This window comes from Pterocles gutturalis, unplaced genomic scaffold (genome assembly GCF_000699245.1).
Source record: "Pterocles gutturalis isolate BGI_N339 unplaced genomic scaffold, ASM69924v1 scaffold48129, whole genome shotgun sequence".
NCBI classification, from domain to species: domain Eukaryota; kingdom Metazoa; phylum Chordata; class Aves; order Pterocliformes; family Pteroclidae; genus Pterocles; species Pterocles gutturalis.
The window spans coordinates 1-14,910 of record NW_010135024.1 but is presented as its reverse complement, the minus strand read 5'-3'; the positions used below and the strand labels follow the sequence as shown (position 1 = coordinate 14,910).

At 45.1% G+C, this 14,910-nt stretch overlaps 1 protein-coding gene across 1 annotated transcript; it reads right to left on the bottom strand.

Moving 5' to 3' along the window:
* Nucleotides 1–1,080: 1,080 nt before the first annotated feature.
* LOC104457713 (chromosome unknown open reading frame, human C9orf89) lies at nt 1,081–8,740 on the bottom strand (the record flags this gene model as incomplete). Its single annotated transcript, XM_010081762.1, has 3 exons — nt 8,600–8,740; nt 5,651–5,804; nt 1,081–1,140 (listed from the first exon to the last, which is right to left on the bottom strand). Coding segments are annotated over exons 1-3 (325 nt in total), but the record flags the coding sequence as incomplete, so codon positions are not given.
* Between the last annotated feature and the right edge of the window lie 6,170 nt (nt 8,741–14,910).

Here is a 14,910-nt window from a genome sequence, read left to right as displayed (position 1 = left end):
CCCCCAGCCAAGGGCAAACCCACCGCAAGGACAAATGTACTGCAGACTAACAAATAGTGGAGCTGACCACATGGACGAGGACAACGGAGCAAGGACTTGGCTGCTCCTTCGGCTGTCATCCCCCAATGAGGGTGGCTAGCAGCCGGCCAGCCTCCAGCCTGAGGCCAACTCTTTTGTCACCATGTGTAAGAACAGAAATTATTTCATTTTCTTATTTCCAAGCACTTTTTCTGTTCTTCTTAGACTGTTACTCTGCAGTCAGCAGTAGCAATGTGAAAAATCAGAATAGCAATTTGCGTCTATAGTCAAAGTAACAACACAAGGAAAAACATCCTTTGAGTTAAACTGTGTTTCTGCCCCTTGATTTAGTTTTGTCTCAGGGGAAAACTGACAAAACAACACAGTTCATAGAAGATGCTTTTATTTTCTCATAATTGTATTTAAATTTCTAAATAAAATAGCAATTATACCTAAATGATAAAATAGTTCATTATAAATTCTGAAAATCCTTCAGTCTTTGCTCAATTCCTTCATAATATAATATTTCCCTCTGAACAGAATATTTGCTTCTATAATCTGGGCACTGAACAAAGGAAGGGGAAAAAAATTAACACGTATTTCCTAATATATATTAAGTTCACCCTTGCTCATCTTCCTTTCTGTCTTTGTTTTCAAATGATTTGTACTTAAAGTAAAAGCTTAAAAAAAAGAAAAAAATTTGAAAGCGATATAAAAAAATTATTGATGGCCTTACGCAAAATGACAGCAGCAGCAGCTGACTAGACCTTACTATTCAAGCATTGAAGAAATCACAGGAAATTAAGAGCTTAGCTATAACAGTGTAAGTAAAAATACCATTGTAAATATTGATTAAAGTCTACAGTCTCTTGAATTTCCTGGTACTGGTTCCTGCAACAGCAGCTCAGTACATTTTCCTCCATTAATTCCACTTAACTTGTGACAGTAAAGACATCATAAAACAAACTATTTGTTACATAAAATGCAAATTACATGAGAAAAAAAATTGCATGGTAATCTGAAAAGCCACTCCATCCAGTGACACTGTAGGCATTTATTTACCCCTGTCATTTAGCATACATTTCTCCTTGTCAGTGTCTATCTCTGTGGAATCTGTGGTTTCTAGAAACAAAAGCAACACATGAAAAGTTAGTACCCAGCAAAAGCAAACAAACGAACATAATCAGCACACGCAAAATTGTGCAAAACAACACATTCAAGAACAATATCCCATTTTGACATAAAATATCCTCCTTTGACACAAAATTTTCCTCCAAAGGTACATCTTCGCTCTAGTTAAACCTGGATATATGTTGATCAAAAGACACAGGCACAGAGTAATTTGAACGTCACTATAAATAGCTGCACCACCACCTCTGATGGGGTTAAGCACTAATCACGTAAGTAACATTGCACTTGTTAACCAAGTGATGAGAGCGGGAGCTAATCCTTCCGTAATACCAGAAGCTTTCACTGTCATAAATACAAACAATTTGTTAATATACGTGCTGGTCTGAGAACACCCCTCTAATTTAATGCATCACCACTCTTTCTGTTCTGGAGTAAATCCTTGGGCATTAACGGATCTGGTGGATGAAGTGCTTGGAACAAACTGCTTGGTGCTGATTATTTGTCCCAATTCTGGTCTCAATTAAAGGCACAGACAGCTTCTTCTGATGCCTGTAGGTACTACGGCACAAATAACCTCTAAAAGGAGGTTGACCTTAAGACAAAGAGTTCTGTAGTTAGCAGCAACAAAGCAGCTTCTGCTTTGGGCAGAAGGACCTGCAGCTCCTTTAGAGGTGCCTTTGCCCTATAGACGAGGAGATAACATTGTCTGCAGAGTGTGGGCAACACTAAAGAACACCGCTGTCACCATAAATGGCAGGAGAATGACATTAATGCATCACGGATCTGCAAAACAACTTTTTTAGCCAAACCTCTTTGTGGTCAAGGGGGTCAAAAAAACAGAAGAAGAAAAAAAAAAAAAAGTGAGCACTCCAAATTTGTCTGTCAGTAGTGAAGAATTTGAGATGCTTTGGTTTCAACTGATTTCCTTCTTCTACATGCCAATCTGGAGCTAGGAGAGTTGCTTTGGAACCTGCCCTGTACACCCGGTCAGCAAAGGGGACCTGCCGGCTGCCAGCATCAGATGGTGAACATCCATCTCCCGTGCTGAATCTGTCCCTCTCGGTGGGGTGGCAGGGCATGGCTTTCAAACAGAACAAAAACATCTAAAGCACTTTGCTGCAAAGCTTGCGGGTCACTGAAGCAGAAAGGATTGCCACAAAGCCTCCATGGTGCGCTCTAGAGCAACGGGAGTCTCCCGTGGGCTGCCAGGCAAGGGTGTCCTCCCCAGGGACTCCAGCTAGCAATCACAGCAGGGTTTGGGTTGGAAAGGACCTTAGAGACCATCGAGTCCCACCCCCTGCCATGGGCAGGGACACCTCTCACTAGCCCAGGTTGCCCAAAGCCTCATCCAGCCTGGCCTTGAACCCCTCCAGGGATGGAGCATCCCCAGCTTCCCTGGGCAACAAGCTCCTCACGCTTCACGGGAGAGCACGGGAACGTCCCTGCACTTCTGTCAGGCTATCGCCGTGTGGGGCTGATCTGAGCCTTTATATTTCCAGTCTATAGCAGCACTGAGAGAAGTGAAAACATTTCTGAGTCCCTTGGAAGATCCCGTCCAGCTGCAGTAGCTCGGCAGCTGCCCGTGGCGTGTGCCTGCCCCACCCTCTAGTGGGAATTCCCAGCCACTACTGAACACTTCACCTGCAGTATTACACTTGAGGCAAAGACATTTTTTTTTCTAGCACAAACTTTAAAGTAGTTTTAAAAATGAAAAAGCAATCTTTGAAAGGATTTCCCCTGTAGAAAATGTTTTTTTCTATGTGCAGCTGCACGTAATCTGTTACAGAACTCTGTTCACCAGTGTCCTCACCCAGAACGTCTCCAGGTGTTTATAATGCTGCTTGTTTCAGTTCAATTTGCACTTAGGACAAACTCCCTCTGTTAGAGATTCTCTTTTTTCCTCACACTTGCAAATTCTAGCGTCAATTCTGTAAATGCACTCTGCTAAATTTGACAAATTTAACCACTACTACTGTGAGTAACGTTTAAGTAACATAAGAATTGTACATGTTAGAGGTTGGAAGGATAACGCCTTTAATATTCAAAATGTTCCAGTTCACTTAAACAAGAAATAACACCTCACATTAAAAAGGGAGCCTTTCCTGAAGAATAAAATTGTGGGTTTAGCTTAAAATGCTGCAGAAATGTTTATCAGCTGTTCAATCCGGAATGCAGACATTCGTCTTAATTACAGAACTCGTAAGAAGCAGCAAACATATTAACACAATTACCTCCTTATTTCCTTCTCAGCTCAATAAAAGGAAACTGCCGAATCTCACCATGTAGTAGTATTTTAACAGAGTTATTTAAATCAGTCTCATGGTTTGAGGATGGTAACATAAGAGTGTACCAAGGTGCAGGTAATTTCATGACTTAGGATGGTTACTGGAGTCTCTCTGCATAACGCAAGAGCAGCAAGCCAGCGCTGGGGCACCACGAGCAGCTCTGCTGTTCATGGGAAGCACTTCTAGCACGTGTCTGAACACGAGAAGCCCTAACCCCACTCACGTGGCTACCCAAGTAAAAGCTCCCAGAAGTCACCACGTAAACCAGGTGCAAGGACGAGCACGTTTACGCTCTAGCTAGAAGTGAAACCACCACGCGGACACCCGCTCCAAGTTTCCTTTCAGCTGGTTTGACCAGGGGCAACAACAGCACCAGGCACTGGGAGAGTTCACCTTCGCAGGGTCTGCGCAGCTTCCAAGGTGAGCTTTATGGGTGCGGATGAAGCTGGTCACAGCTATGCTATTTCAGTTCCCCAAGGAACTCAGACCGTCTGTGCAGGATGCCATCAAGCCTTGGCTACTGCACACACGTTGCAGCACATCTTCAGGAGTGGCTTGTAGAAGGTAAGCGTTACTGAACATGAACAGAGCTTAAACTCTTCAACCAGCAATACACTCTTGAAATTTTATTCTTGGTGACTACATTAAGACCTCTGAAGTTGTTCTTTATTAATAAAGGCTTTCTACTGCCTTCCAGTCAGCCTGGCAGAAAAACCTGTTGCTCTTGAGTTCTATCAGAGTAACAATGATTGATCCAAGACTATTTGATTTAAGAGCCGGTTCCCTCAAAGGGCATGACTTCTGCAAGGTGAATATCAGATCAAAAGCACTGCCTTAAAGGCGCTGTAAGGCTGAATCAACAGGGATTCATGCTTAGCTAAGATTCTGAGGCTGGGATGGGCCCAGACTTTCCCAGTTCAGTAGGGTTCAGGTATGGGATATGGACACCTGGGGTAGCTCTGCAGCCTCCCTGTGCAGGCAGGAGAATGGTGATCTCTTCCACTGGTACGTATCTGTACCTTCAAAATGAAAGGCAAAACTAAGCTAGACGACGCAGTATCTTCAAAGGCAATTACAATTTTACATGCCATTTTCACTCCAGGAATAAAACAGGTCTAATTGGTTTTTTTTAAAACCTATGGACTTTTGGTGTAACCCTTTGAATCTCACTGGAGTTTGACCCACATATCTAAGATTTCCCCTGGCACCTGACTGTGGAATTTCTTACAACTAGAAATCAATTGACCAGTGAAGCATTAGTGCTGTTAGATACCTTATAAGGATTTCTTAAACTGCAGTCCCTTTGCAGCTTCATTAACTTACATGGGAGCTTTCCCTTGAGCTCCTCAAGTCATTTCGGTATGTGGGATGCCTGGACCTATTTTCCCATCCACTTGGAACATTGTTCCAGTTTACTAGGTAGGGAGGAAAAAAAAAAGGAACACCAACACATAGCAAGCGTTATCCCAGGTTGGCAAACCAGGCTTGAAACTTTTCCTTAAAGCAATGGGCTTCTTTGCAGTATGGAATGAAATCTGTTTGAGCCTCTGTCCTTCCCAAGTACACACATGTACATCGGGGGGCGGCTTTACGGACATCAGTCAGGCCTGCCAGCTGCACAAAACAGGTCCTAAGGGATTAATATTACAGTTCATCATTGCAAGGGCTCATGAATGTTTGCTTCTTGAAAAACTAGACACAAGTAGGAGGTTTACAGACTGAGGGAAAGCCAAGCCTCTCAGTCACCAGTCTTGAGCTTAACAATTTGAGGTTTGTAATGTTCTTATGAGCTACGGTTGGACTTGATGATCCTTGAGGTCTTTTCCAACCTTAATGATTCTATGATTCTATACAAGTCAGAATAAACACAGAGGAAATAAACAAGCCATTAGGAAGCAATGGGTATGAAAAGAGGAACTGTACTTCATACGAGTTATATTTCTGCCTTACATGTTGCACTTCAACGGTTTTAAAGACTCATTTCATATTTCAAAACAATCAAAGAGTTTTAGACTGTCCACTCTAATCAAATAACAAATAACAAGAACTATGCAGTCAAATCACCACACACACAGCTTTTGGAAAATTCCCACCAGAAGGAATTAATGTATATCCCAGAAATTATTTAAGTAACCTCAGCAGGTTTAGGAAACCTCATCTGAGTACACCGACGAGGAAATCCACAACTCAATCGATTAACTTACAAATCAACTTACTCAAGATTTTCCTGCTTGGCAGGTCATTATACAGCTGTTCAGCGTTGATCTGTAGAGCCCTATAGAACTCTTGACAGTGCCTGTCTCCTTTCTTTTGAAGGTGCTTTATCAGATCTGAAAGTCTGGTATGGAGTGATGCTTTTGGATTCCTGAACTGTAAGAGAAAAGCACTTATCAGAAGAGAGGTTGCAGCAGCTGGAGATCATTTTTACATCACTTTACATTATGTCAGGGAGTGAAGATATGGAGCTTGGTTTATATTTACAAAAGGATGGCCAAAAAAATGAGGGGAACCTGCAAAGGACATGCATTGTAGAGCAGTCGTCAGGACTTTTTCTGTCCTGACAAAGTAACAGGCTACTCTGCATTTGATGGTTCCCCTGCATTGAAACTAACATGGCACTTGCTCCACTACAATTTGATTCTGACGCTATTGATAGAAAACATCAACAAGTCTTATAGTAAAGTTGTATATGTTCAAGTTTTCCCTGAGTTGCCTAGTAATGATCACCCAAAAAAGGTACTCTATACTGCTTATATTAGACCCAGGATTGGAGTGTTCCTTATCCCAAGATTACATGTTGCATTGTTTCCAGCATAACTAACTGCTGCCCACCCCGTGCACCATGTACAAATCCCCGTTACTCAGGCAACGGGGCAAGAGGTTGCAGAAGAAGCACTTTTTTACTCTTAGTCTTGCAATAATAGCATAGTATATTTAGTTGTTTCACTCAATCAGTACAAGCAACAAGATCAACATTAGGTAAACATTTATGTACATAAAGAGGATTAATTCTGGAATTAAGTAAAATTTCCTTTTTTGTAAGGGAATTTAAAAAAATCATAGAGTAATCTTCTTTAATATACTTTCTTTCTGTGGTGCTTCGGGACATGGGTTAGTGGGTTAGGTGATGTTGAGTTGATGGTTGGACTTTGATGATCCTTGAGGTCTTTTCCAACCTTAACGATTCTATGATTCTGTAGCCCAAAGTGTGATGAATATTAGGAGACCTTACAAAGAGAATGAAAATGTGTACCTAGCCTTAGACATCCAACCAATTTCAGCTCATCTCATCCAAAGCCATCCTCAGCAAAGGGGGACAGGAATGCAACGTACTTTATACAACACTCCTTATTCTGACAAAATTCCCCCAAGGTCTAGCCGGGTATAGCTGAGGCTGTAAGCTTCCTAAACACTCAACAGGGTTTGACAGAAACTTGCCTGGATCTAGGAGAAAGCAGTTCACTTCTGTCTGCTAAGTGCAGAAGTCACAGAGGATGTTTCACAGATTCTTTATACATTTATTTTGAAGCTCTTGAGGGAATGAGATGATCTTTAAGTGTGCATGTCACACTGTTTATCATAACCGAGTGGCTAGGCTGGCGCAGCTGGTGATCCAGCACTGCTCTACACCACCAAAACACTACTCATCCCCATGGAGTTTGATTACGGCAGAATTACACCTACTTTTCCCAATGTTAAAATATATTAGGAAAATGTAAATGTCACAACCCCAAGCCTTGTGCAGACAATTGAGTCAGCAAATGGCAAGTACAAACTGTTATAAGTGGGATCTGGGGAGCTTTTAACTGACTTTCACTCCACAGAAGTTTAAAAGATCCTTCTCCCTAAAAAGAAGCTACCCATTTTTGAAAGCTTCATGGCAGGCAGGGCAGCTTTCTTCCATATACAGCAGCACCACTGGAAGATGCTACTAATTCCATCCACTTCCCCCAACGCCCCCACGCTTACAGGGGGGACTAATGCCCCCCTTCTCTACCCATGCTCAGAGTTATAATCACATTAATCAGCAACTGAAACTGATTAAGCTCATATAGATGATGTCCTGGGCTCAGCTGAGACAGAGTTCACTTTCTTCACAACACCTAGCAAGAGGCTGTGCTTTGGATTTGTGCTCAGAAGAAAGCTGATAAAAAGTGATGTTTACCCGCTGCCAAGGTCTTTCAGCTTCTCTGGCTGTCTGCAAACAGGAGAAGCTGGGAGGGAGCACAGCCCCAGTGACCAGCCCAGGATTTGATCTTAGGGTCAGGACCGAGACCCAGAGTGGCCAATAATCTATCCCATAACAGACCCATCATGCCCAGGATAGAGGTGAGGACCCTCCGGAAGATCGGCCCTTTTGGTTCCGGATCTCTTTTGCTCCGGGTCATCTCGCTCCAGGTGGTCGCTCTCCCAAGGCCTTTCCCCCCCACCCCGGTCAGCTCTGGGTCTGGGACGCTCGGGCTGTTCTCTCCGTTCCGTGAGTGTGGTTTTGGGACTCTCCCTGCTCCGGGATCGTTGGCCGGGAACAGGCTGAGCCTTGGCCATCGGGTGCGGGGGCAGTGTCACTGTGTGTCACTCAATTGTATATTTGTATATAGGATTATTTTCAATATTATTGTAGTTCAGTTATTAAATTTTTCTTATCTCAACCCACGAGTCCTTTTTTCCCTTCACCCCTTTGATTCTCTCCCCTGTGCCCATGGTGGGGGGGATTGGGTGAGTGGGTACGTGTGGTTTGGCCCCTGGCCAAGGGCAAACCCATCACAGGTGATTTTTTGGACACAGCTGGATGCAGCACAGATCATCTGACACGACACTCCACGCTGACCCACGTGAGGAGCAGGCATGCCAGGCAGCTGGTCACACGACAGGAACAATCCTGCCCATGGAGTGGTTATGAGATAGCGTGCTCCTGCATGCACAGCGTCCAACGTCACGGCAGGGACTGTGGCATTACGCCCCTGCTGTTGGCACAGGGAACGCGCCAGCCCTGGGACTTCTCCTCCAACGCGAGAGTCCAGACACAACTGGTCAGCAAGTCAGAGGTGAGGAAGATTGGCTGCATGTGGCACCGAGAGTCAGATTGGGAAGAGGGCAGCTGAGCTACTGACCCACAAAAACAACGCACCGTTCAGAGAGATAGATAGTAAAATCCATCAAATTACCTTTTCTGCTTCTGCATTGGTAAGAATTTGGGGGTAGACTCTGTTAAGCTGAAGAATAATTTTATCAACCACTTGCTCGTTCAGTCGGCTATTGCTTGTAAGAAAATACATGTCGTGTTGCAGCCGATGACAATACGACTGATCTAGAGATAAAATAATACAAAGAACAAACCACAGCAGTTAATCAGCAGGTAGCTTTTAAATTCCATAAATTTCATTTTCCTAACAGTGGTTTAACAGCTAAAATAGAATTACCACCAGCATCACGTAGGGAAACAGAACACAGCCACGTGCTTTCAAAGACCCCTCCACTTCAAATTACACACATCTGAGCTCCCGCCCGGTCACACGTGCTGCCTCTCTCTTTCCAAAGGGAGAAGGTCCCAAATAATTCAGATGTCAAGCACTGATGGATATTTAATCCAATACAGTCCTAAAGGTGTTTACCACTGAAGATAAATTTCTATCATTTATGAAGACAGATTACGGAGTGTAAAACTAATGTGTTTTATAGATTTTTTTAGGTAAATACGTATTTCATAGAGAGAGGTTCTCTCTGACGTAGCACAGTAAAAGGACATAAATTTGGCTTCAAATGATGTCCATTGCTGATACTGCTGGATACCAGCACAGGGCTGGGCTTTGCCTGCTGCTCAGCACCTGAGGACCACAGCACAGCACGGGGTGGGATGGGGTGGGATGCAGAGCTTACGCAGGCAACGCAGGGGGCTGGCCCACCTGGAGTGATGGGGCCCTAACATCATCCAACCCTCAAAATGCTTATTGGGAGACTTCAGCAACTTGCCCAGACTGCAACAGAACTGGAACATCAGGAGCAGCATCTCTGCCAAAGAACCGCAGAGTTTTTAGGGCTGGACTTCTACCTGAAGTGAATTCACGGGGGAGCGGGGAGGAAGGGCGTTCAAAAAGCAGTGCATTTTTACCATGCAAGTACACTCAAATACCCATGCCAATAAACCACATTTTCTTCTATTAACCCAAACCTCTGCAAATATACAACTACAGACTTGCTGCTGTTTCAGGCACCATTTCCAATTTGACCACAATGGATTTTGCAGAAGCATAGCTTTCCCTATAGCTGCTCGTCTATAGTCCCTAGATTAAGATACAGACACAGACTGGTTTCATGGCTTACTGTGCCCTGATCAGATTTAGAAAGAGAATGTCTATGACCATGTCTGAAGTAAGCATTAAAAGGTCAGTACAGCACTTTATAACCAAGCAGCGCAGAAAACAAAACCAAAACACGGCCACCCCCATGACACTCCTACCACATTCCCCATTGAAAGCAAGTGCATAGGTTTTATGGTATTCTGGCTTCCAAGAAATCCATAACCATCAGCCCTTTGTGTCCCGCAATTCAGAGACAATAAACAAAAGACTGAAGGAAAATAGCCAGAAAACTTTGGCACAACGGACTACACCTACGCACAGCCTTTGCCCCTTCTATACCATGTCCTCCTCTGTATCTGTGTAGCACTAACGGCATTTACAGCAAAGGGCTCAGGAAACCCTCCCAGTGTGACCATCCCACACCAATAACTCCTCCAGTGCCAGCGTCGCTCCCATTCAAATGAGAACACACAGCTATTGATACCGCAGAGCTGCAATCCCACAGGCACACCAGGATTTCAGTTACATTCTTACTTTTTATACAAACACCATATTATTTCCATGTGAGTCTAATGCCTCGCCTCTCCACGGCTCGCTCTCAAGGCAGCTCTTCAGTGTACTCTCAGGAACACGCTGCCCTGACAATCTGCTCTGCAATTCCCGCTTGCTGCAAAAAGTTCCACGTTATCTGATTCCTGGCTGAGATCAAACTTCTCCTCTTCAAATCAACTCACTGGCACACACAAAAGGCTGAGGCGAGGACCAGGAGACTGTGACGTTGTGTCTGTTTGTGCAAATAGCTTTTGGGGAATTGAAGTGCCACGGCACAGCTTCTTCCTCAGCTACGTGATTTGTAGTGATTCAGTGTCACCAACAACTCTGTACCTTCTGCAAACTTACAGAAAACAGACGTTGAAGCAGAGTCTGACAGCTAGCAGAGCAATTAAACTTCAAACAGCACCGGGACACTCCAACAGCGAACCACAGCAACTGCTGAAGGCACAACAAGGATCCAGCACAAGGAGTCCATAAAGCAAAATAAAAGCAGGCTCAAAGTGTCAGCTCCTTCCCTGCTTCTGGCTCTGTCGCTGACTTGTTGTTACCGATTCCTACGCAGGCAGCACGCAGAAGTTTATTAGTGGCAACTACACCGGTGAAGTTAACGGTGACCAAGTGGAGATCACATTTAAGTCAAGATCATTTTCTGAGCAGCCAGGAGCGCTCCATGTCCTCGCGGCACTTTTCATGTACACGCACTCATTAAACCATCACCAGGCTTAGGGAGGGCTTTTCGCTGCCAGCTGTAGCCTGCATGCTGGTCCACCAGAGACGGCATTACGGGGCATGAGCCTCCCTGAGATTCCAGGGGTGCCTATGCTTCCTTCCCATCTAAACCAAAAGGCAGGAGGAGACAATGAGACAACGCTCTTGGCCTCTCTGGCAACTGCTGACCGGTGCCTGCCAAGGACAGGTCTCATGCCTAGCTCAGGCATCTGCAAGACGCTTCTCCCATCCTACGGGATGCTCTATTTTCAAGAAGCACCCATGAAGCAGTCTGCTTCCTCCCTGTTCCCACGGAGACCTTTCCTCTGACTGCACCTTTACCTCCTTCAGTTCAGTATTTGGGATGGGGTGCAAGGTTTAAAATCTCCTGAAGAGTGGCTATCAAGCTCAACACTAGCTCAATAAAAGCAGACCAGAAGTAACTTCCAGTATCCCACCTCTCTCTTCAAAAATCTTTTGTCTCTCCTCAAACTTTGAGAAATCTCTGCCCAAACCACACAAGGACCTCCCTTCAGGTTCCGGCAGACCAGAGAAGCGAAACATCCCCCCAACACTGCCCACCAGTGCAGAATTGTGCTTCAGCAACTAAGTTTAAAGAAAACAAACAAAAAAGCCCCACCAATCCTAGTGGCTGGCACGGGGCACCCTGCTTTGGGGCGATAAGGGTATCTGGAAAGCACACGTGTGCATCCGAAGCCACCAGGCGATGCTCCTGGGCCCCGCTTGCCCCAGGACGTCTGGCAGCTTTGTTACGGCGCGGATGGGCTTCCACGCGCTGCCAGTTGTGGCCCAGTTACGACTGTACAACCATGACCATGCTTTCCAGTTTTATAATCACTGTTCACAAGTAACAGCTTTTTAATACTGAACACGCCCATTATTTACCTTTTAAAAATAACAGAAACTCCAAACCAGGTAACTTCACGACTGCAGCAAGGCTACTGATGTGCTGTCAGGTCTTAAGAATTTATGGAGCAGTTGTTTGGGGCATTGTGCATATCCACCTTTTATCTCACCGCCTCCAAGAGACAACAGTTCTTGCAAGGAAAATTTAAAAACTTTATATTAAGAAGACTGTATTGAAGCAGGAGTCACCCCAGCATTAAAAGGACAGTCATGCTGTTTCTACTTACGTAGAAAGTTCAGAGGAGCAAAATCAGGAGGCCAGGTCAATTAACCACAGTTTACAGCACAGGCGTGGAATTGCCAGGAATTGTAATGCCTCAAGGCTGCACAAGGATTGCATCTACCTCCAAATTTGGGATTTGATATCACTGCAGTTACACCTTCACCTCCACTATAACTTTAATCTAACTGGGCATAATTCTGTCCATAGGCTTTGGGCCAAGCCTCAGGTTTGCTCAGGCATGCAGGGCAGCGGAGGAGTCTGCAGGCTGCAACGTAACGCGAGGGTTGGCAGTGGGCTGAGCTCAGCCTCACTGAGGAGAGGCAGCAAATACAGCTGAGATTGGAAACCACGGCACTGAAGCTGGCCAAAAGGTTGCTTAAAAAAAGGTCAGTATTTTCCTTACTCAGAGGAAATGTAAACTCGTCAAAGAGACAGACAGGAAACTCAGGAACTGTCTTGGACAACTGAGAAGAAAACATGACTAATAATTTCATGTTATTGAGTTATGATGACTATAAGCCCATGACACATCAGACACAACTGCTTTTTTCTCTTACCCAAAGTACAAAAGGCCTCTGGCAGACAGCAGTCTGCACCTGACCACACACAGCGAAGGAAAGGAAGCACACATACAATTAAAGAGATTTCAGAGAAAAGCAAAAGATTACTGGTTATTTGTAGCCAGCAGCTTCTCAAGCAGAGAACAAAATACATCAAATCAGTGATGATAAATGTGCAAGTGGCAAATCACAGTAACAAAGCAACACATTCATGATTTTTCACCTGCAGGTAAAAACCACCCTCATTGCAACTCTTTATAAAATGACACATCTCTACTCTTCCTTCCAAATGGGCAATTGGGTTTCTGGCAATAGCTGCAGAATGACCCAGCCATTATAGTAAGTGCGGGCGTTTTAAGGCTGCTGAAATATATTTGGCTCTTGGAAATAACAAGGTTCATTAAAAAAATCTGATCATATGCAACAGTAACGTGCCGAATGCCTTCTACACCATCTGCAGGAAAAATGTCAAGGGCGACAGAGCCACCCTTCCCAAAGCTCTTCCTAATTGAATAGCAGAGTGTGTTCACGTGGAGTTTTTCAGACACAACCCCTAACCGAGGCATGGGCAGCAGGCCCTGGCAGCAGCCAGGACATCAGACAAGTGCTGTGGCGCTGGCACTCTTGCCCGTGGTGAGGCGTCTGGTCCCTGGAAGGTGGCACTAGCCACTCACACAACACACTGATAACCCAAACATAACTTTCAGGTCACAGTGGCTGCCAAAAACCCCTTTGTAATTTTGATTCTGCTTAATTATACTTACCATAAAAGACCCCATGCTGTTTTCTGTCCATGGAATATCAAATGGGATTTTGTCTCCCACAGCTCCCCCCACCCCACACACACTCCTCGAGGATCTGCTTTCACTGCCCTCAGGATAAAACCACACGGGCCTAGGGACCTGCCACTTCAGGCTGGGGTCTGCGTTGCCACCTCATGTTTATCACCATAAATGAATAAATCCAGCTGCATTTCAAAACCAGAAGCTGTGATCAGCTCCTCGCTACACTACGACACGTAACTGCGCTCATCCACGCTTGGGCCCTGGAAAGCATAAGTGGTGCCAACCGCCTCAAGGCAGGTGGATAGACCCTTCCAGTTAATAGCTCCATCTATATTTACATAAGGACTCTCAATACTGTGTCTGACACCACTGTATCTTTATTACGGTTTCATCTTTGTTTGTTTTTCTCTTAAAAGCCTCCTTCAATTTACCAAGCAAACAGACAGGATCATCACAAGCAGATAAATTTAAACACAAGACACAAAGCCCAGCACATCTCTCTGACATTCTCCATAACACCACACATAATTTGCAAACATCCATCCCAGAAACCTCAATGGTGTCTGCTGTGCGATGCAAACACGAGTTGCAACTTCCTGTAAAACTCCTGGACAATTTTCATAACCTTCAAAAGGCAAGCTGACAACCACAGCCTGCCATTTGATGCATTCAGGCAAACTCCCTGCTCAAGCATCTCAGGAAAGAGCTGAAAAAGTCTCTCTCAACAAAATGTTAGCTTAATGCTCATTTAGGTTTTGGCTTTTCAAGAGCCCAAGAAAGGGATGCTGAGGATTTAAGAAGGAAATCTGGCTGCAGAGAAATGGCCCGAGATGATAATCACAGAATCACAGAATGTTAGAGATTGGAAGGGACCTCGAAAGCTCATCCAGTCCAATCCCCCTGCCGGAGCAGGAACACCCAGATCAGATCCCACAGGAACGCATCCAGGCGGGCTTTGAATGTCTCCAGAGAAGGAGACTCCACACCCTCTCTGGGCAGCCTGGTCCAGTGCTCTGTCACCCTCACCGGGAAGAAGTTTTTTCTCATATTCCAGTGGAACCTCCTATGTTCCAGCTTGACCCCATTGCCCTTTGTCCTGTCACTGGATGTCACAGAGAAGAGCGTGGCTCCATCCTCCTGACACTCACCCTTTACGTATTTATAAACATTGACTAGGTCACCCCTAATGAAGGATCAGATGGCACTGGTCACCAAATGCACCCCCAGCGAAGAGCAACTGGTCTGCTCCCCTGGGGTGGCAGCGGCGAGATGAGGACAGCCCCGCGCCCCCTCCCCAGCCCCGCCAGGCACCAGAGGAACCCCGACAGCGAGCTTCACCCGAAAGATCCTATAAAACAGAAGAGAAAAAATAACAGCCAGAAAACTATTAAAATGCTCTGGACACTGGAGCGCGGCAGC